Source organism: Crinia signifera, chromosome 6 (assembly GCF_055691185.1).
Source record: "Crinia signifera chromosome 6, ASM5569118v1, whole genome shotgun sequence".
NCBI lineage: Eukaryota > Metazoa > Chordata > Amphibia > Anura > Myobatrachidae > Crinia > Crinia signifera.
In genome coordinates, this window is record NC_139222.1 from 158130530 (window position 1) to 158153346 (window position 22817).

The 22817-nt window shown below is 43.8% G+C and overlaps 1 protein-coding gene across 13 annotated transcripts in view; it reads left to right on the plus strand.

Annotated features, from left to right (window-relative positions):
* EPB41L1 (erythrocyte membrane protein band 4.1 like 1) overlaps positions 1–21031 on the plus strand; it is a 134730-nt gene extending 113699 nt beyond the window's left edge. For 9 of the 13 annotated variants that reach the window (XM_083147759.1, XM_083147758.1, XM_083147763.1 and 6 more), the window contains 9 exons: positions 326–1573; positions 2609–2719; positions 3348–3686; positions 4219–4329; positions 8926–9030; positions 9134–9211; positions 11626–11706; positions 14258–14374; positions 14469–21031. In XM_083147759.1, the coding sequence (XP_083003885.1) occupies positions 326–1573; positions 2609–2719; positions 3348–3686; positions 4219–4329; positions 8926–9030; positions 9134–9211; positions 11626–11706; positions 14258–14374; positions 14469–14477 (2199 nt within the window). In that variant the 3' untranslated portion in view covers positions 14478–21031. The other 4 variants (XM_083147757.1, XM_083147767.1, XM_083147766.1 and 1 more) reach the window with 4 other exon arrangements.
* Positions 21032–22817: the final 1786 nt, after the last annotated feature.

A 22817-nucleotide genomic window follows, 5' to 3' on the forward strand; every position in this document is an offset into this window, starting at 1 on the left:
GACCCTGTTGGACAGAGAGACGTGTTGTCATTAAGTATCAGTGCAGGGTGTCTGCTATTAATACTTAAATAATCTATATCTTTATTGTGCTTTATATCTATTATACATTTATAGAGACTTATGCAGAGGGTATATCATAAGCATTGTCTTGATACACTTAGATAATAGGATAAGAAACAATCTCTGTGCAGTGTAATTAGCATACAGTGTATACAGATCTTGCTTTCAAAGCATCTCCATTTCAGACAAGATATTTAATATAATGACCATTCTTACTCTCACTGTACATCAGCTGCTAATCCGTCTTGCTCTGGTTACCATGCAGGGCATGGAGCATTGGGTTTTTATAGAAAGAACAGCCGAAAACTCTTATGAATCATTTGAAGAAGTGCCAAAACACCAGACTGTCCAAATTTCTGGACATGATTTCTGCCCCACAAAGGAAGATCACCTCCAAAAAGACCAGCTTCAAAGTGATACAGAGGAAAGAGAAACTGTGGACCCAACAGAAGAGAGAGGGAGTGAGAAAGCAGTGGCAGTGAAAAAAGGAACAGAGAGAAGAATCAGGTTAACACAAAGGGAGGAACGCCTGGTGATGGTGACGAGTGAATATGATAAAGTGGAAAGTAGAGCAAGGACAGCACCAGATGGTGCACCTGCCGAGGACAACCGAGAATGGGCAATCAAGTTGGAGAACGTAAAACAAGGCCAGATCCGGGGCAAGGGAAAAGCATCTGATCCAACAGGAATAAGTGGAGAAGAACACTCCATGAAGAGGACAGGGAGAGGAGTAGTGGCATTTGAGTCATCAGAAAGATCCCATGACATTAGCAAAAGCTTTGTAGAGTTTGGGGAGAGCAGGCGAGTCATTGTGTGTGAAGAAGAAGACGAAGCTGAAGACAGTGCTGATGATACAGAAGGTGAGTGGCACAATGAGGTCCAGTGGGATGAGCATCAGAAGCCTTTAATATGGTGTGAGAGTTCTGGGTACCAACAGCTGATGAAAGCAGAAAACCCAGAGGATATGGACATCACTGCATCATCCCATCAAAGACATGAGTTATCGCATACTATTATTTTTAATGACAGAAAAAACGAAAACCAGCAGGATAAAACAGCAAAGAAAATTTTACGAGAATATGTCACAACTGATATTCTGATGCCAGATGACCACATTGAGGAAATGATGGAAGAAGAGCAAGTAACAAGCAGAGACAGTAATGAAGAGGTTGGAGCTACTAGACTGCCAAGTGAGCAACTGTCTTCAAGTGTACAAATGACAGCTGAAAGAGGCACAGACGATTTACCATTGGAAGATTGGGGTCCACCAGTACTTCATTTTATGCTACCAACAATTATACCATTACCAGTGACCATTCCTAGGGAGCGTGGTCATCAAGAGGTAGCAGCAGATAATAATCAGACTGAACGAATTCTTCTCCAACCGAATCCAGGACATCATTCTTCCCTTTACCAAGAAGGAAATATCAGTCCTGCTGAATCCGCAACTGACACTCCCGGGGACCTGTCCTCTCCAGATTCTGGCTGTGAAATAACACTCACAGATGTGGCGGTAACTGTGCCCAGGCCTGAGCAGCATGTTTGTAAAGGGGGGGGAGGGAAAATGGCACCAAATCTGCTTATCAATGGCGTGTTGTGGCTTGGCTAGCATGCCAGGCCACTGTATGTGTATACGGAGGGGCATGGTGTCATAATGGGATCTGTCTGCCTGTCTGTGCCAATCCTCTCCCACCATCTGCTTCACGCTGGAGTTCCAACTGGCTTAAAATACCCCGTCCCCAAATATCAGCCCGAAACGCATGGAAGCAAAAGAGGAGACGGGAGGGAGAGCTGGAGGCGGGCTAAACGGAGAGGTAAAACCCCATCCTCTTCTAATTAAACTGGTAGCACCACTAAAATACATCTCCCCCTCTCCAGGAATCAGGCGCATTCAGTGACATTACAGTGATTCATTGGCTCCTACAGCTATTTCTTATTCGTCTGGGAACATCCATGTTTGGCAGGTATCCTGCAGTTCATACCCCATGTTAAATACATGAGTGGATTGAAAAGCCTTGTGTTTTGCTCCTGGAAATGAAGGGGTTACTAATCTCCATCCCACCTCCTCCCTACTCACTGCACTGAGGCTGCTGATTTCTTGCTTTTGTGCTGCACATCTGGACACTGATTCACTGGGCTGGATTAAGCCTGGGAATAGTATGTACTATGCTTTAAAAGCCTCAGTGGCACAATGGCCAACCTGATCCACATGGAGAATTACATGATTGTCTAGTCAACTTGTCATTCCCTTTATTATCTTTATTCATTTCTCTTATAAATTTCCTTTCATTCCCTGCCTTATTTCACCCTCTTTTCCCTTGTCTTCCCATTCTTTCCTTCCCTTTCCTGCCCATCTGTGGACAAAAGAACAGAATACACTGTCCAATGTGGAACTTTGGCATTCATTTAATACAGCTTAGTGAATCTGGGTCCACTCTGGCCTCGCTTTGATGCTGTACTGCACAGCATCAGTCTCATGCATCGTGCTGCAGGTCTTGCTGTCTGCCCCTTGGGAATCTTTTACTCTAACCCTTCTTTCCTACTCTAGAGTCAACCTCTCGAACCAACATCCTGGGAGGAAAGGGACATCCCATCTGCCCTCAAAGATGTCTCTCTGCCGGACCAGGGTTATAGGAAATCTGGAATTGTCCTGTTTCAGGTCAGGGCCATATCCTGCCCTGATTCTGTTCGCACAATGCCGTTTACTGACTTGGTGGGATGTAGAGCAGCCTATTTCTGTGTAAAACTACAACACGATCTATCCAATTGCCATGACTACACTACAATCATCACTGTACATATTTATACGTAAATAAAACATGCATATAAAACAATCAACTCCATAATGGGATACATTAGTATGTGTCTACTAAGTGTAGGATTCCAAATACAGACTGTATAGATGATGCTTTATGATCCTCACATGACCTAGGAGGCACATGGTGGCCCTGATGATCATCTTTTACTGTAGGCTAAAACCAGTCTTTACTCTTTGGTGGACAAGGCATCAGATGTCACTGTAGTGGAAAAGATACTCATGTTGGCCACCGTCCAATAAAACCAGTAGATGTTTTGTTGTAGTTGGATATGCGCTGGCCAGATTTGTTGCCTACACTAAAACAAATATGGTGCATTGTCCTCGCTGCTAGCCCTGTGTATGAAATATCATACCAAATTGTTTTGGAAGGTCAAAGTCACAAATCCATCTGAACTCATCATGCCATCCACCTCTTTCACATGTGTCTCACTACGACTTTTTCCTATCATGGCTTTTTGAATTCTCTTAGAGAGTGAGCAGCAGGGAAGCAGAGGAAGGACGAACAGCAGGCGAGGAGGAACAAAGTGCAGGGCTTCTAAAAGAAAACCAGCTGAGCATTGAGAGGAAGTGCTCAAGCATAACAGTCAGCTCTACATCCAGCCTTGAAGCAGAGGTGGACTTCACTGTCATTGGAGATTACCACTCCAACGTTGGCTTCGAAGACTTCACCCGCAGCCTACCCGAGCTGCACAGAGACCAGGGTGATGGGGCTGGGGGTACACCTGAAAATAATCCTGCAATGGCTCCCCAGGATGCACATGATCATGACAAGCTGGAGGAGGAGACAACGGAGGTAGAGACAACGGAGGTACACAGTTACAGCATGGGAATGAGTAGCCACACGTACAATATCCATGTTGTAATTCTGACCAGTGAATATATTATCTGTGCTATCACTGCATTGAATGTGCTGGAAAATGCATGATATCGTCAATTACATTTATGTATATATGCTGTATATAGGGACATCTGCATATGTTTTATCCACTGTTGTGTTTGTGTGTATAGTATTCATAGTTTGCGACCTCACACTGCATGTCACGGTCATATGTTACTTCCAAAATGCATGATAGCAGCATCCATTGTGTGTGGCGATTACTGTATATGATGTCATGTGTCTGTCCCATGACATCAGGATTATTTCTCGCATGTGAATGTACATTGCATTTTTGTCATCATGGTACTGTACTCATCCTGTGCATGTTTTCAATAGGCATAGATAGTACACGTGTCCTTTAAATGTGTATGTGCTCGCAAAGTGTTTTCCATGTATTATGTGTATATGGCACACCAAGTCACCTCTAAGCTGTATTTCTGGTAACCATCTTCCATTATTACAGTCACAGCTGAAGACAGTGCAGAAAGAGGTCACCACTAGCGTGAGTACAGCGAGCAGGACGGATGGTGAAAACATCACGCAAATACAGATCACTACAGCGGAAGCCACTCAGGTAACAACTTTTCAGGATACACAACTAGTAATACAGTATATATATGAAAGAAAATACATATTCTAGCTTACCAAGTAGAAAATATAACATGCATTTAAATATTTTTCATTAGCTAACATGTCAGTAATCTATGTATAATGTATAACCCTTAAATGATTCTGTAAGTGGAAGGATCTTCAGCACTCATGCTATCATACGATAGTATCCTGCTGTTCAGTATATACAAGTAACATGGTTTGGCCTGGTTCAGATGTGGTTGGGGTACTATCGCTGCGGCTTACATGGAAGCACTAATATGGTAATTCATCAGGAAGTATCTGAATTAAATAGACACAATTGGTCAGCTGCATGACCCATGGCCATCACATATCCAACAAAGAGGTTAGGACATCTCTGATGGGGATCCTGGCCTCCTTACTCCCCCCAAAACTCCCTTTGTCTGCAGATGACCACATGTGCAGTATAGGTCTGGAGCTTGTGCAATATAACTGAATACTGGTACTTTGCCGCCCGAGTGAATCAGGCCTTTTGTGCATCTCACCACACTTTGTGAAGTTCTCCAGTACAGGGATTTTTACTGGTTTAGTTTTTATAGAAGCAAACCAAACACCCATGTTCATCAGCGGTTTTGCTCTATCAGGTAACTGATCCTCTAATAGAGTAACCATGTATAATTCAAGTGCACAGCCTGTGACCAGAACCCTAAAAGAGAGAGTGTGCCCTCTAGCAGCAGAGCCCACCAGGGATTTTCCCTATGGGCTGGTCCTAATATGTCAGGCCCCCTTACCTAGAGAGTACCTGTTTATTACTGATTAGTGTTGGGTCCTTACTGGTATCCCTGGCCATTGGCAAAAGGGGAAAACTGTTTTAAAGTTAACAGGCACAAATGCCAGAACAGTGTATAAAAGTGACCCTAATAAAACAGATATTTTTCACCCAATTCAAACTAACATAAATCGTCATTCTCCCTTTAGCCACCATAGTCATAATTGGAAGTCATTTACTAGCCGGGCTCATCAGAGCTTGTGTCATTTTGTAGCGTGTGTTTCTTGTGAGCCGTCTGTATACTGGCTGCTCAGCAGCAGTTTGCCATATAGCAAACAATGGGGCAGATGTATTAAGCCTTAACAAGAGATAAATGGGTGATAAGGAGAGATAAACGTCCAGCCAATCAGCTCCTTACTGACTTTTTTCAAACACAGCCTGTAACATGGCAGTTAGCAGGTGATTGGCTGGGCATTTATCTCTCCTTATCACCCTTGCTTTTATCTCTTGTTAAAGCTTAATACATCTGCCCCTGTATATCATATCTGGAACAGTTTGTATCCCAGTAAGTGCTACAAACTGTGGTTTGAGACCTTTATCCTCTGCCTAGCCAAATGTAATAGCCTCCGAGATCAGTGGCTGTGCGGGATGCTGAACAAACGTTTTTTAAAGGGGCAATCATGTACAGGGCAAAATCGTGCCTTGTAAACGATTGCCCCTTTAGAAAATTCTCAGAGTTCATCTGACATCCCCCACAGCCACTGATCTCGGAGGCTGCTATATTTGGCTTTGTGTATTTTTTCTTGTATTCCACAGTATACAAACTGCACAACAAATAACAAGAAAATTCACTGTTTTTAATTTTTTTTATTTACAACCCCGGCTTAGTAAAGAGATAGTCTTATGCTGCTTTCCCACTGCTGAAATGGGTCATTACCCGTTATTTTTAAACAGGTTTTTGAACGGCAAGAGCCTCAAAGACCCTTTCCCACTGCAGCTTTTAAACGGTAAATTACTGTTTAAAAGCCGTTTTTGGCACATTCACACTGCCGTTTAAAAACCTGTTTAACCCATAAAAAATATGGGGGGGGGGGGATTAAAAAAAACCGGCGTGGAGGCCCCCCCACTGCCGTAACCAGCACCAGGCTGAAAGAGCCGGGGCTGGTATTAAAAAATTAGGAAACCCGACAAATAGGGCTTCGCTGATTTTTTAGAACCAGCCCCAGGCTCAAGGGCCGCAGCTGGTTCCCAAAATACGGGGGACAAAATGAGTAGGGGTCCCCCGTATTTTAAGAACCAGCCCCAGGCACAACCAGCCGGCAGGGTAATGCCACAGCCGGGGGACACTTATTATATAACGTCCTGCGGCCAAAGCATTAACCCTACCGACCAGTCAGCCTGGCCAGGGGTCCTGGGGGAGTGGGGACCCCCCCAATAAAGGGGTCCCCCCCTCCAGGACTTACCTGACCAGGCTGAAGCCTGGTGCTGTCCTCAATGCCCCTGGGCATCGAGATGATCTTTGTGTAAAAAAATAGATTAAAAACGATTGTATTATACCGTGGAATTATGAGTCCCAGCAAGCCTCCCCCGCATGCTGGGACTTGGAGAACCACAAGTCCCAGCATGCGGGGCATTAAAGGGCCCGCTGGCACTTGTAGTTCTACAGTGCAAGAAATAGTTACATAAACACACTGACAAGCCAGAAAAATAAAAGTTTAATACATACATTACACAAACACACTGATACTTACCTATCTTGAGCCCGTAGGTAGGTCCCTGGATCCGGGGTCTGGGGCTCCAGGGCTGAAGAGTTTGGTGCTCCAGGGCTGAAGAGTCCGGGGTCCAGGATCCGTAGTAATCCAAAGGTGTACCTGTGGAAGGAAATCCTACTCACCTGGTCCTCTGGCGACGATCCCGGCATCTTCTCTTCAAGTCGCGCTTCTCCCGGCTGGTACCCGCTCGGACACTGGAGAGACGCAGAGATATTCATCTTTCCCCGCCTCTCCTCAGAATGATTCTATTGGCCGCCTGGCAGCCAATCAGGAGCCGACTTTCTCAGAAAAGGGGAAAAAAACGGCAATATACCGTTTAAGACCTGCAGTGGGAAAGGGGCATTATAGTGTGTACACACGGTACAATTTGCCTTCCGATGTGGCGATATAGTAAACATCGGATCGCCATCATATGCAGATCGCAAGGGTTTTAACCCTTGCGATCCTGATCCGATCCCGATGCGCGTTCACGTATCGCAAGTCAGAAAGTCTTGGCTGCCTTGACTATATAGTGCAGATCTGCACTATATAGTCAAGATTGTATGCAAATCGGATGTGCCTTGCGATCCGATCCGATCTGATCATATCGGGATAGCATCTCAAGGCACATCTCACCGTGTGTACACACCATTACTTTTTTTTTTCCAAAAATGAAACATTCTTACTATTTTAATGTTTTGTGCAGTAAATTGGCAGCAGATGGTCATTTTCAAATATTTTGTTTTATATTTGTTTTATTTATTTACTTATTTTTACTATAGATGTAAACAATCTGCTCCATAGGCCTAATTTAAACTGGATTGCAAAGCACATTTTCTTCTCTAATGGAAAAACCATGGGCCTGATTCAGCCCCGCTCACTAGGCGGTGTATATCCTCTGCCTAGCAAGTAGGTAAGTGCCATCCGCTACAAGAACACATCCCCTCATATGCGGCCGAAGGGGAGAGAACTCATTTGATGGTCGCCCACATTGAATGATTTTTCTCCCCTTCAATAATAAAAGTCAGTCAGAGCTGACGGTACTTATATTTTACTTGGGCGCCCACTAAGCTATTTGCTTAGTTTTACGCGTCCACTCGCCATGCTTCAGGCTCGGTGGCTCGCTGCGCTCGCCACACTATATAAAATCAACTCCATGCCGACATGAATAGTGGGGGTATGAGCATACTAACTATAGTGGGCGCCCAACTAACATATAAGTACCGAGCTGACTTTTATTTCAATCAGAGAGTTCCGAAAAGGGGGCGGGCGCTGATAGCATGTGACGTTAGCCGCCCGCTCTGAGCAGGCACACGCCCACCTGCATTCCCAGGGGAATGCCCAGTGGTTTCATGGGGATTTGGGGCTTGCAGGCATTGCCACGCCTAAGTTGGTAGGGGAACGCTCAACTTTTTATAGGGACTCCCAATAAAAGCTGGGCATTCCCATGCTGCCTCCCCCGGTCCTCCTTTCCTTTAGCAAATTGCTTGGCGAGTGTGAAAGTCACCAAAGTCGTTCACTCCCAGGGTTTGAACACTTGTAGTCCTTTCCCAAAATGGAGGCTTGTAACCTCTGTTTTGTGGGAGTGCTGAGGCCAGGGTCTCCATCTTCTAATGAAGATTTCCTGGCCTGGAATAAGCTGCGGTGGCTGGCTTGCACGACCTCCTGATTCACTCAGCTGGCCAAGGAAGTTGCAAGAGATCCGATACTGCGTCCTCAGACTGGTGTAAAAATACAATCAGGAGTCATCTACTTACACCACGGCTCCTGCTGCATTACCATATCTGTGTATCACTGCTGTTTCCATGTCAGCAGCAGCAGCGGTGTACACCCCAACCACATCTTAATCAAGCCCTGTGTGCAGGAAATATGTATAAGCGAATACTACAAAGTGTAAGGTAGGCATTTCTTATTCAAAATGACCTTATCCATGACCTTCTGCACAGCAGGAAATGCCCTAAAAGTACATGATTAAAAATGGCTCCTACATGTTGGAGTCACCTATAATCGAGGCGTTCCCATATGATATAAAGTATGCTGTAAATATGCCAACTGCAGTCATTGTTGTGCTGTGTTGCAGGCTGAGGAGATCGCGCCATGCACGGTAGGTGAGGAGGCGGCACATGCAGCATCATCTGGTGAGAGCACACAGCCGCTACAAGCGGATGTCTCTCGCACCCAACACGTGAGTTTTAAAATAGACCCATCTGTTCTTCTAAAGTGTTTCAATTACATTTAGCATATGCCCGACAGGTTTTTTTTTTTTAAATATTCTACTTTATCTTCAGGTTTCCTACACTGCAAATATCACCCATGCAGCCACATCAGAAACATTGTCATCCTCCACAACTACTCATGTGACCAAGGTGAGGATGTTTTCGTCATTATACTATGAAAAGGAACTAGTCAATCCATTTTTTATTTAGGATATAACGCAAGGTTTCAATGAATTTTTCATATTGTACGTTAAAAAGATCAGTTGAAACAGAAGGCAAAAGAAATGACAATGTGGCTGCAGATCAAGTCAGCTTCTGGTTTTTAATTTTCACTTATGCCAACATTTGTTTTACTATGTAATGTATCTTTACCATTCTGTAATATGATGTATGAATAATTGGTGCAGGGTGTGCATGCCCCCACACTCCCTGTATGGGTTCAGTATGATTTACTACAACTGAATTACATGTTGAGTATCCCTTATACAAAAATCTGTAATCCAAATTATTTCAAAAACCAGTTTCCAGAATGTCATTTTTTTGCTAAAAGTACTACTGGGGACATCTGTAACTGGCAGCAGTGGGGACATGCTATGTAACTGGCACTACTGGGGACATGCTATGTTGCTGACACTACTGGGGACATCAGTACCTGGCACTAGTGGGGACATGCTATGTAACTTGAACCAGTGGGGACATGCTATGTAACTGGCACTACTCTGGACATCTATAACTGGCACTACTGGGGATATGATATGTAACTGGCACTACTGGGGATATGATATGTGACTGGCACTACTGGGGACATGATATGTGACTGGCACTACTGGGGACATGATATGTGACTGGCACCAGTGGGGACATGCTATGTGACTGGCAACAGTGGGGACATTCTATGTAACTGGCACTACTGTGGACATCTATAACTGGCACTACTGGGGACAGGATATGTAACTGGCACTACTGGGGACATGATATGTGACTGGCACTACTGGGGACATGGTATGTAACTGGCACTACTAGGAACATCTGTAACTGGCACTACTGGAAACATGGTATGTACTACTTGACACATGATAAATATGTGCAACAAAATGATTGCTTGGCATTCAAATTCAGTGCCTGAAATAGTACGGAAACCTTGTTTCATGCAGAAATAAAATATATTTCTGTGTTTTTCATGTGTTGATGTGTTCATACTACATAAATGCATTTAATGTTCACACATGGGTCCTGTCCTCATTGAAATATAATAATCTGTTATCCAAAATGCTTCTGGTCCCGAGCATTTTGGATAAGGGATACTCAACCTGTACCAACAATTACTTGACCGACACTGTTATACCAGCAGGGTGTAAATACCTATGATCAATATCCTGACTCTTACATAATACCGACTGTATAATGTCGACATGGACACCGTATTAGTGTAGCGTGCTTCAGGCATGGTGCCTTGCTGCGCTCAGCACACTAATTTGTTATCCCTCTAGGCCCACTGGAATAGAAGGAGTTTATAAATGCTTAACAACACAGATAGTTTACTCTATATATAAGCTGTTTCAAACATTTAAATAAGATTAGTGGTCAGGAAAAGGTTAACCATGCCATAATAAACATAATAGAACCAGTGCTGTACTTTCTAAGCTCGCATTCTCCCACCTTATGTTAAGGCTCCTGTCTCTTCCTCTTGGCAGCTAGTCTCTGGTCTATTGCAATGTTTGAGGGCTCAGATACACAAAAACACACAGCAAACTTGATAGAAGAAGCTGCTCCCACAGGGCATGTGCAATAGCTCTGCTTTTTGCCCTTTCACTGATGTGGTGGCAGATCTATTGATCATATTATATACCAGTGCTATTGTCATAATTTAAAGCATTTGTCAAGAGGAGGGGGGTTTCTGTGCATCCCGCATTTGCCTATGCTGTCAGCATTGCGGTTGTGTCAGTGTTTCCTCCGTGTCTGTGTTTTACTTGTCGGTATTTTGATGTTGTCGGTATTTAGATTGTCGTGGTGTGTATATGTTGGTATATTGTCAATCTGCATTTGGTTTTGAGGATGTACAGACAAGGGAGGACCTCGTTAACGAGGGCCATGCTGCAGCATTAACCCCGCATATGCCGACGTCGCTGCCTCCCAGCTGGGTCCCCGCTCTTTCCAAAATCGGCATCGGCAGAGATCAGTTAGTGTGTATGGGGCTTATGATTTTAACTGACTGAGAGGGTTTTGAATTAGGTTCAGAGGTTTTAATATTCCCTGACAGCAGATGCTAATGTCATTTCAGGAACACTTTTCTGCCAGGTTTGATGCACATTAGTAAGACATTATGCTTTGACAACGGAACACTATAAGAGTGCAGTTGTACAGAATACTAAATAATAACCTTCCTGAGATCCTGAGAGTCATGCAGAATAGTGCACTGGTACTTTATATCAGCAATTGCGTTATCTATATCTGTTTTATGTGAAATTGTTCCTGCAATTTATATTTTACTTGCCTTTCCCCTCTACTTTTCCATCACTTATTCCTCCAATTTCAACACCACTTCACCTACTGTCCATGTGCAGACAGTGAAAGGTGGATTCTCTGAGACCAGGATAGAGAAGAGGATAGTTATTACTGGGGATGAAGATGTGGATCAAGAACAGGTAATGCTACAATGTCACTTCACAATGCACATAGGGGGTTATTCTGGTTGATTGCTTCGGATGCCAATTCGCATCCTTGCGAGTCAACCAGATCCCACCTTGCGAATGGTAGTATGCCGGCCCACCATTCGCAGCCTGCAGGGGAACACCCACATCTCTGACCATCGAATGCAGTGGAACGTGAGTGCATATGTAAGGTTGCTCAGAGCAACTTTACATCTATGTTCACATTATGAGGGAAGTGGGCAGGCAGCTGACATCCGGTGATGTCAGCTGCCTGCCCACTGCACCCGCGTCATTGGCCAATTAGCATGAGAATGGCCAACATTCTCATGGAAACGCCCATGAAACGCTAGGCGTTCCCATATGCTAATGGGTCGCCACGCCACCGGTTGTGGGCGCACGCACCCTGCGTCTGCGCATGCACAGAAATGACCGTGCGCATGTGCAGACGTAAAACATCTGACCCCTTGCGAACGAAGGGGTCCATATGAACAGACCTGAATACGGTCCATAGTGTAACACAGTATAACATAGTACAGTGGTTCCCAAACTTTTTCAGTTCAAGGCACCCTTTGGGTCTCCAAGATTTTTTAAAGGCACGCTTAAGCCAAAATAATTACCGAACTGTCCTTTTATAAGTGTAGTTGGGTCAAAATATTAGGATTAGTATTTAGATCAGGAAAAAAATACTTATTATAAGATAACTTGTTTGCAAAAAGGATGGTTGGGAGGTTACACCAACTGCCACTCTAATGAGGAAGGTGGGAAGCCCACCAAAACGGTATCGTCAACTGTGACATATTCCCTGGAAGCCTTATAAAGATGGGTGACTAAATTATTCCCCATGTTCTTTTTGAAACATATATGATGCAGCTGTCATGCTATGTATTGCCGATTATTTTTTTAAATAAATCTGCATATATAAAAGGTGTGCTGTCCTATATGTGTCGACACATGAATTACTCATGTAGACATATACACATATATATATATACAATATATATATATACATACACACACACACACACGTGTGTGTATATATTTATGTATATATATATATATATATATATATACACACATATATATACACACACACACATCTACACACAGAGTAGGCAAGCTTGGCACTCTGACACGAATTGGTCAGCTTCTGGGGTTACTTCACAATATTGATACAGTCCACAGTTCCCCAAGGAACAAACAGAGGAGCACTCCACAGGTATAATATCATTAATTTAACATGGTTAAAGGTGATACATTACGGCAGCCAAAATTATCAACGTTTCATGGCCAGGTCGGCCATTTCCTCAGAGTGATGGCTAGCTGAAAAGAAAGGTGTCCGTGCAGGTAGGTGTCACCTATACTACACCTATAAATTTGGCTGCCGTAATGTATCACCTTTAACTATATTAAATTAATGATATTATACTTGTGGAGTGCCGCTCTGTTTGTTCCTTGGGGAACTGTGAAATAATATATATATATATATATATATATATATATATATATATATATATATATATATATACACACACACACGTCTATATACAGACAGGACAGCTGAGTGCAGCATCAGGGATTCCACCTCCCTTTGCAACAGTTGGTTAGTACTGGTGACGGACCTGCCCCACTCCCAGTAATGCTCTGTGCCATCTGAGGGTCCTGGCGGCACAGTACAGGATGAGCGCCGACAGCTGAGTCCTGTGTGGACAGTGCTGCAGATTGGGGCGGCGCTGACCGTCTCCGCTTATTGGCTGGCCCGCTCACACCGCAGGGGAAAGAAAAGACATGTGGATGTCAGGCTCCATGTTAGAGCCACCGGGCGCGGCACCCCAGGGAGCCATGGCGCACAGTTTGGAAACCACTGACATAGTATATTACTCTCTTCATAATATATTAGGCACTCTTCCTGTTGCACTAATCCTCACCATAAATGCTCCGATACTGTTTTCTTGTCTATACGATGAGTACAGGATCATTGAGAGCTATTTTGCATCAGCCTTTCCCCCCCTTAATTTTAACGTACTGTAGGTTGGCTTTATAACTTTAAATGTCTGTTAAGCATGTTTAAAGTCAAAACGCTTAAAATAACATTACAACCAGTTTTACTATTTGGCCATGAAACTGATGGGATGTGTAGTTCCCATTTTAGTAATTTTCTCCCAAAGTGATCTACATTTTCCTTTACAGCACAAAAACAATGTATATATTACAATGTATGATATTAGTGAAATGCTTGGGAGAACAAATATTGAGGGTCTTGATCTGTGGGGGAAAGAGTTCCAAAGTCGGAGCCACAAAGCTGAACGCTCTAACCCCAGATGAGTTCAGGCAGATTCTAGGTACAAATAATAGTCCATCATCTTCAGAGTGCAGTCATCGAGATGGGCAGTAAGGAATCAGAGTCTGCTTCAAGTACCTTGGGCTCTGGTCGTGAAGTGCTTTGAAAGTCAATTTTAAAAGCGATTTGCCATCGTACCTACACAATGTCATGTCTGCTACTGATCTAATGTTGTCTTTCACTTATCCATACCCCCTTGTACTTTAGGCTCTAGCCATGGCTATAAAGGAAGCAAAGTTGCAACACCCAGATATGCTGGTCACCAAGGCAGTGGTGTACTGTGAGACAGAGCCTTCTCCTGAGGAACCTGGAGAGAAAGAACAGGTAAGATCATTCCTAGTAATGAGAAAGTCTAATTCCTAAACTGTATAAAAAGGATATATATTTTTTTCATTTTTTTATTTTTGTCATCCTCTAGCAATCTTGACCTTGGATTTTGGATTCAAATCCTCCCATACATCTCCCTGTCTCTGTTCCTCTCTCATAAAACAAGGACTGCCTCTCCCTTCCCTGATTCTACACCACACGCCAGCTGCAAAACCTTAAACCGGCAAGGGACATCTGAAATCATTCTGACAGCATTCTCTGAAAGAGAGAGAAAGACTTGTTATCCTCTCAGCGAGCAGAATGACGTCTCTTAAGAGTGAAGAGAACAATAAGACACTTCCTTCGTGTGCATCACCCCAAAGCTCCTCTTCTGAGAAGCGTGCCTAGCAATGCGTGAATGCATGTGGCATCTGCAGGGTTCATTTTATCTGCTCTACTAAGGAATTTGTGGTTTGAATGACTAAAGTGTCCTCAACATGCTACAGAGGGCTCCAGCAACAAAAGGGTTAACAATTTCTCATGAACTCATCCATCTCTGATGACTTTCATCCAGGAAATCTCTGATATAGATACTTAGCGCTGTCTGATCATCATGTCCTAATAATCTGCAGTCAAGACTTTACTCTGCTTTAGGTAGAATTACAGCAGTTGAGTCTGTTCCAATAATAGGATGTCAACCCTGTTTTCGTTTAGTCTCTCTGGTATTCCGAATTCCTGCCCTGCACAGCTAGCAATATGGGAAATTGAAAGTAAAGTAAGGTTTTCTAATAACGCCTGCCTAATGTTCCTTGGACTCGGCCAGTAGGGCAATTAACCCACTCGTTGCCGGCTGTGGAACCAGAAGATGTCCCTGCTAGTTAGGGGATAGGTTGAGCCTTGTGTGTGAAAGAGTTAACATCGCACAGGGGGAAGCCTGACCCACTGCAATGCTGTACTCTCCCCCAGTCCCTCCTCCTCCCCGCACCATGATCACAGCTCTATAGCCAATAAAACAAAGTCAGTGTGACATGTGACTCTTTCCTTATTGTGCTTGTCAGTCTTTTCACATTTATCCCCAATTAGAGCAGCCAATAAATCAAATACTAACCTTGGTGGAAAGATCTTGCCTATGCTGTTACATTAGTTTCACTGAAGAACATTTAGAATTCTTCCATTACTCCAGCTTTTGTAGAACTAAATATTACAGCATGCCCTGCTTGCCTGTTCTACATATGAAGAGCGGAGTGCATACAGGGGCTATAGACAACAGCTGGCCCTTCAATTGAGGATCCCCTTGTGCGTATGAACCACTATTTCCAGATATGTGCCCATGTAACAATCGGTACGCAAGCCTTGTGGAAATACTAAGTAGTCTTGAAAAGTATGGAAATTATGAAATCTAACAATGCTTTTGTTTGTGTTCATCAAATACAGGGTTATATTTATAGGTGACACTACTGCAGGCATTTTGACTTAATACCCTAAATTAAATGTATACTTTATAATCCTCTGTCTGTCATACCTGGTGGTTGATAATAAAGTGAAATGGAAAAAAACAAAAACAAAAGAGGCTTCAAAATGAAAAATGGTGCCTCAGGCTGCAGCCTAACTTCATTGATGTCCATTGTCCACTTACCATGAACTGCTTTTTGTTTGATAGTGCTGATATTGCAGCAACCTCCGGCCCCCGCATACAGTACATGGGGCTCCAAAGTGATGGACATGATGTAATCTGTGTTGTGGGCCACACTGATAACGCTACTCTGTATAGCCAGCTGTCCTATAGCTACATGATGCAACAACGGCACCATTATAGCATGGACCTATTTTAGAAATGTTGAGCAGCTCACATTATTGCACTGCAATTTCCCTGTATCATAGACCCCAGATAACACCTGATACAGCTTCAATCTAATTGTGTGGGTGTTTTTTTTTTGTTTGTTTATTATATTTTAGATCTAAGTCCTAACAATAGCATTTGCCTTATGCATTCTTAATGTGGGATATGGTCGCTAGGTCGACACTATGAAGGCACCACTGAAGGCCAATAGGGATGGAAGGTCTATACAAGCATTAGGTCAACAATGGGAAGGTCGACATGAGTTTTTTTTTTGAGTTGACTTGCGCCCATGGGCTGTATTTCATGCTCTACCATCAACTAGGGCATGGAGGGAGAATATAATAGTGTGCACAATGCATGGCAAGGACAGCGAGCCATGCGAAGGGAACACGGTACACTGATATGGTGTCCATGTCGACTTACGGGACAAAAAAGCGTGAAAAACTCATGTCGACCTTTCAACCCTCTCGACTTTAGCCACGTCGATCTATTTCATGTGTTGACCTAAGCCCTGACGAACTTTAATGGTCGGCCTAATGTATGTCGACCTTATGACCCATACCCCTCAAAGTCAAGCAATACTTGTATGCTAATGATGTCCCAACCTTGCCTTATGGCTCATTTCCATAGCATACTAATAGTAACATACAGAATATACATAAAATGAAGACAACATCCTATATAATAAGTCTAACACTGCGCCTCACCTCTATGGGGGGTATCATATGTTTTGCTCACCGCACTAGATGGCGCCATAGGAGCAATTGAAGTATTACTCTGGGTATGCATAACCGCCGGCACTGATATTAATATTATTATTATTATGTTCTGTAGTTTCAACAGGCTGGTAACTAGTTCTCAGTCATTTTGAAAATAATTAAAAATCAGGGTCTGTTGTAACACATTAACCTGAAGTGAAGGGGAAGAGCACAGGTTCTAAAAGTCGGTCCTCGGGACCCCACACAGTGCATGGTTTGCAGGTCTCCTCACAGAATTAGCTCCACCTGTGCATCTTTTAAAATGTGTCAGTATTAGGTGACCTGGAAAACGTGAACAGTGTGGGTTCCCGAGGACCGAGTTTGAGAACCACTGCAATGGAGCATTTAAGTACCAAAAACACTAATTGGAATGTTTTGAGCTTAATCATTCTCATGTGATATCGGAATAGCATTACCATTCACTTCACGCCTGTTACTGCAAGAGCAGGTGAGCATCTGGGAGTGGTGCGCTTTCCTAGCTGCAATCAAATGAATGTATATGTATATGCTAACCACCAGAATATGCTTTGCAGTATGCAACTGCCATCAGAAATGACTTTTCTATAATGTTATGGGTATAAAGTTCTTCAGGTGGGCTCTGTATTGTAGTCACTCCCCAGTGTGGCACCATTTATCAGGACTTAGGAGTCCCTTAATGCTGTGACATAGCAACACATTTACTTATACACTGTAATGGTTTAAATAAGCCTATTCTACTATTTAAAATTAAATCACTTATCGCATGCCTCCAAACTTGACCCTCTCCAGGAGGGACATAATGCTTTATTTCTGGACTTTCCTTTAATTGAGAAGAAATGTGTTTCACCACAGGTGATGGATATCCTAAATTAAGAGAGAAGTCCTGAAACAGAGCATTGTGTCCCTCCTGGAGAGGATCATGTTGGGAGGTACCGGATGTTATTGACTGCAAATCACAACAGTGCATGTGTATTATACTTGCCTACCTGACCCTCTCCTTCGGGGCGGGATGTTGTAACATCCGCGGCCCCCTTCGCCGGCTACCGCATTATTAATAACGGCATATGCTATAACATATGCCGTTATTCATGCAAGGGACAGCTCTTGCGGTAAGAGCTGTCCCTTGCGATGCGGTGCCGGCGCTGGACTTCCGGGTCTGTGACCCGGGAGTCCATCTGCGCATGCGCAGACCCCGGCGCCGGCCGCAGGGCACGCTGGGAGGGATCCGTGACGGATCCCTCAAACAGCGCTGCGGTAAGAAGCCCATAGGCTTCTGCAGGGATTCGCCAGCTTTAGCTGGCGATTCCCTCCGCAGCGCTGACACTGCGGAGGGGGCATATAGCATATAGAAATGCGGTAGAAACCCCGAAAACTGGGTTTTTACCGCATTTCTGCTATATAGCATCCCGCCCTCGGGGAGAAAATGATCTGTTCCTAGACTTCCCTGGTAATGTAGGATTGCCATCACCTGTGGTGAAATACCTTTCTTATCAATTACCTAGCTCACCACAGGTGATGGCAATCATACATTACCAGGGAAGTCCAGGAACAGAGCATTTTCTCCTTCATGGAGAGGGTCAGGTAGGCAAGTATGGCTGAGGCCTTCCTGATATATATAATGCAGTGGTTCGGGAACTCTGTCCTCAATACCCCACACAGTGCATGTTTTGCTGGTAACCCAGCAGGTGCACAGGTGTACTAATTACTCACAGACACATTTTATAAGGTCCACAGGTGGAGTTAATTATTTCACTTGTGATTCTGTGAGGAGACCTGCAAAACATACACTGCGTGGGGTAATGAGGACCGAGTTCCCTGACCACTGATATAATGGTTCCATTACTGTGGCATTGAATACCCTGCGTTCTAACACCATTGCAAGGCCATAACAACGCAGAATTCTTTAAGGGGTAGAAAAATAAAACACCTCACAATGTGGGAGGATTGGTAGCAGCAGGGAAGAGCAGGGTAGAGATCTCCTAGGTAGGATGTCAGGTGATACTTAGCCTACCCCTTCAATCCATAACCGATCCATCAATTGCTGGTGGACTATCCTATCTGATACACCTATTTCCCCAGCAATGCAACACACTGCACCGTACATACATTGCCAAGTTTGAAATTGTTATTCAACATGTTTTAATTACAATATTGTAATAAACTGTTTCAATGTTATCTTGGGATGTGTAACAATCTGCAATGTACCGTGGCTTCACTTACTGTGCCCAGGTAGGAAGCAGGCAAGTGGCATGAAGAGCACCGGTGCTTCTAGGATTTTATGAGGTTGACATTGACAGATGTTTTCATTTCTGACACTTTTCATTGACTTCAACATGCTGTATTCAGCCGTAAGAAATGCCCTGGTGCTCTCTCATCTGATGTTACTATCCTGTGTGCATTTACGCATTAGGCTGCTGTGGGCATCAGGTGGAAGGCAGGGACATTAGGCGGCAGTTTATATATGAACTTAGAGCAAGCATGTCCAAATTATGTCCCTCCAGCTCCAGTCCCATCATGCCTTGTCACAGTTTTGCTATTAGGGAATGCTAAAACTAATGCAAGGCATGCTGGGATGTGCAGTTTCACAACAGCTGGAGGGCTACAGTTTGAATATGCCTGACTTAGAGGCTCATCATATTGTGGTTCCAGTATATTGCTAGTGGCGATGGTCAGGTCCCAGCTGTTGTGATGCACATCAGTGTATATTACAAAGACAGAAGGTCCTCGCATACTAACTGAGAAGTTGAAGTAGGAAAAAAGGTTTTTGGTGTTAAAGTGCTTACACATGGTGCGATTTTAGCTATGGACAATTTTAACTATGTGATTTCCTTGAACTCTCCAGAGGCCAGAACCACCAATATTTACAATACACACTGTGCAATTTTGACTATGTACAATTTTGACTACGGACAATTTGGACTATACTGTACTATAGATTGTACACTTTCTAGTCAGAAGTGAGCTGCCTGCACAGTCTATACTTGCCATACTGACCCCGTGCGGGTGCGCATCGCAAACTGTATACACATGGTGCGATATGTACTATGTTTTCTACTTATATGGACTATATAGTCCATACCGGTAGTTCATATCGCACCACATGTATGCCCCTTTAGAGAGCTGGGATCGTTTCTCAAAGCTTTAGACTGTAATAGTGACAGCTGCAGCTCAGTCAGGAAGGGTGCAGCTGTGCTGGGGAAAAGGCTGGAGGAGATTTAGAACTAGGAACTGGGAAGGGGATGAAGATAATAATCTGCACAAAAGAGAACAGGGCTTAGTGAAGAAAATGTAGGCAGCATTGAAAGTAATAAGTGTAGACATGATATGTGCCGAAAGATACAGAGTGTGAAAATTGAATATAAAATTTATGGTCACAAATGCTAGGGGGAATTTACTAAAAATGGAAGATGTATTTCACATGGGATGTTGCTACGGGCAACCAATCAGAATCTACTTATTTAGTACCTTCTAGAACAGTAATGGGGAACCTTCGGCCCCCAGCTGTTGTTGAACTACACATCCCAGCATGTCCTGCAACAGTTTTGCAATGCTAAATCTGTTGCAGGTCATGCTGGGATGTGTAGTTCAACAACAGCTGGAGGGTCAAAGGTTCCCCATCCCTGTTCTAGAAGATAATACTGTAGATAGTATCTGATTGCCCACAGGGCCGGTGCAAGGCACCGGAGCGCCCCAGGGGAGTCGGGGTGGGGGCGCCCCGGTGCCGGGGGAGGGGGGGGGTACCTCTCCTCCGGCGCTGTGTATTTAAAGCTGGCGGCGGTGGCAGATAGGGGTCCCTGCAGTCAACGAGCGCTATCCGCCGGGCTATGCGGAAGCGCTTCTGTTGTGAAAACACTGGCCGCACGGCGCACGCTGATTGGCTCGTTATTTCTTATTGACTGCAGGGACCCCCCGCTGCCTCCGCCGCCAGCTTTAAATACACAGCGCCGCAGGACAGGTACCCCCGCGGCACGGGGGGCAAAATGCCGCCCTCCAGTGGCCAGCGCCCTAGGCAAATGCCTAGATTTGCCTAGTGGTGGCGCCGGCCCTGATTGCCCATAGCAACATCCCATGAGAAGTAGGACTCCAATCTTAGTAACACCCCCCCCCCCCCCCCCCCTAGGAGTCTTGCAAACAAAACAATGGAGCTAAGACTTGAATTATGATATAGAGTGCATTAAGTGAGCTACATTTGGAGCAATTCATTTGTAAGGCTTAAGGATGGCAGAAAAGATTGTTGGAGAATTATGACTATATGTAAAAATTATATGTTGTAAACCAATCTTGTAGGAAGCTATTGCTGAGAAAATAAATAATGCAGAGGCCTTATAGGTACACGGCAACAAAGACACTGATAGAGAACTTACTGCAGTATGATATAAGTAGTGTTTCCAATTTCCAGTGTTTATATTTTGGAGATTTTGGTGTTTATTCTTTCTGGGAGTTTTTATTTTCACATGCAAAAAAAATCAGTGTTTTTCAATGTTAATGAATAAATATATCATAAAAATGAAAAACTTTAAAAAATGTGATGTTTAATTTGTTTTTATTTTGAACAAAAAAAGTGTTATCATATGTAATGCCAATGGGAGGGGGGAATAGCATGTGAGAGGGGAGATTGTTAGGAGACCAAATCCCCATAGGGCCACAGGGTTTGGGAGTGTGTCAGGGGACATGAAGTGGTTCCTAGGACACAAAATTCAGGGGACAAGGTTACAAGTGAGGGGTTCCAGAGGAAAGAGATTAGGATTCCAGGAATGTGGTAGGGATGTGAGCGCAGAGTAAGTGTCAAGGGACAGGATCCCAGGGAAGAGAGACTATTTGTGTCTGGGGACAGGGCACCATATGAAAGGACAGGGTTCCAGGAGAATGAGGTTCCCTTGACCCTAACCCTTTTTTCCTTCTCCTGATTGCCTTCCACCACCTCACATCTTCACATTTCCCTGTGCAGACATTATGCACTATGCCTTTAAACATGCCCCCTTCTCATCCATCCATCTTTCTACCCTCTTCCTTTACCTACCTCACAATCTCTTTCCTTCAATTTGTCTGTAAGTCAGCCAGGATCTGGATGATAGACCACAGTGTCTAGGTCGAAAGTCAATACGTCAACACCATATGGTCAACATGCACAATGGCAACAAAGACAAAGGGTCAACACAAGCAAATGGTGGACATGGCAACTGTCAACATGAGTTTTTTACAAAGATTTTTTACATTTTTGGTCTTTTTCATAACTTACCACCCACATGGGCTCGTATTGGAAACGGTAAGGTGTGCCGATCGCAGCTGTAGCATTGTGAGTGGACGTGGTACAGTTAGTGGACGTGGTACACTAATTGGGGGTCCACATGCTCACGTGTTTACGTGGATGCCAAGAAAAAAATGAAAACCCCATGTTGGCTTTTTCATGTGTCAACCTTTTGTATATGTCAACCTTTTTACTATGTCGGCCTTATGCATGTTGACCTTTGGGGTCCACCTAGACACTCTCAACATAATTACTATCGACCCTATGATCCACACCCAACACCTGACCATCTGTAAATGTTTTGGTAATATTAACAACATAATGATTGATTTTCCTTTCAGGTATATTAATATGAATACTCAAGCAAGTACTGTGGGTTTGGCTTCACTGCAGGCATATGTTTCAGCTTAATAATAGCTGGTGCGTACCCCCAGACAAGGACAATGCTATGGAAGTTCAGAGAAAATCCAACTGAACTGAATACTTGAAATATTTGCAGATTGATAATTAGATAAAACGGTGCATTGCAAAAGTACTTAACCACCAAACATAACTGGAGATAGATATTGTTGTGTCTGCGCTAAGATACCTAAATGTGCGAAGGGGCTGCTGAGTTTGAGTGTGTCCTTACACTCA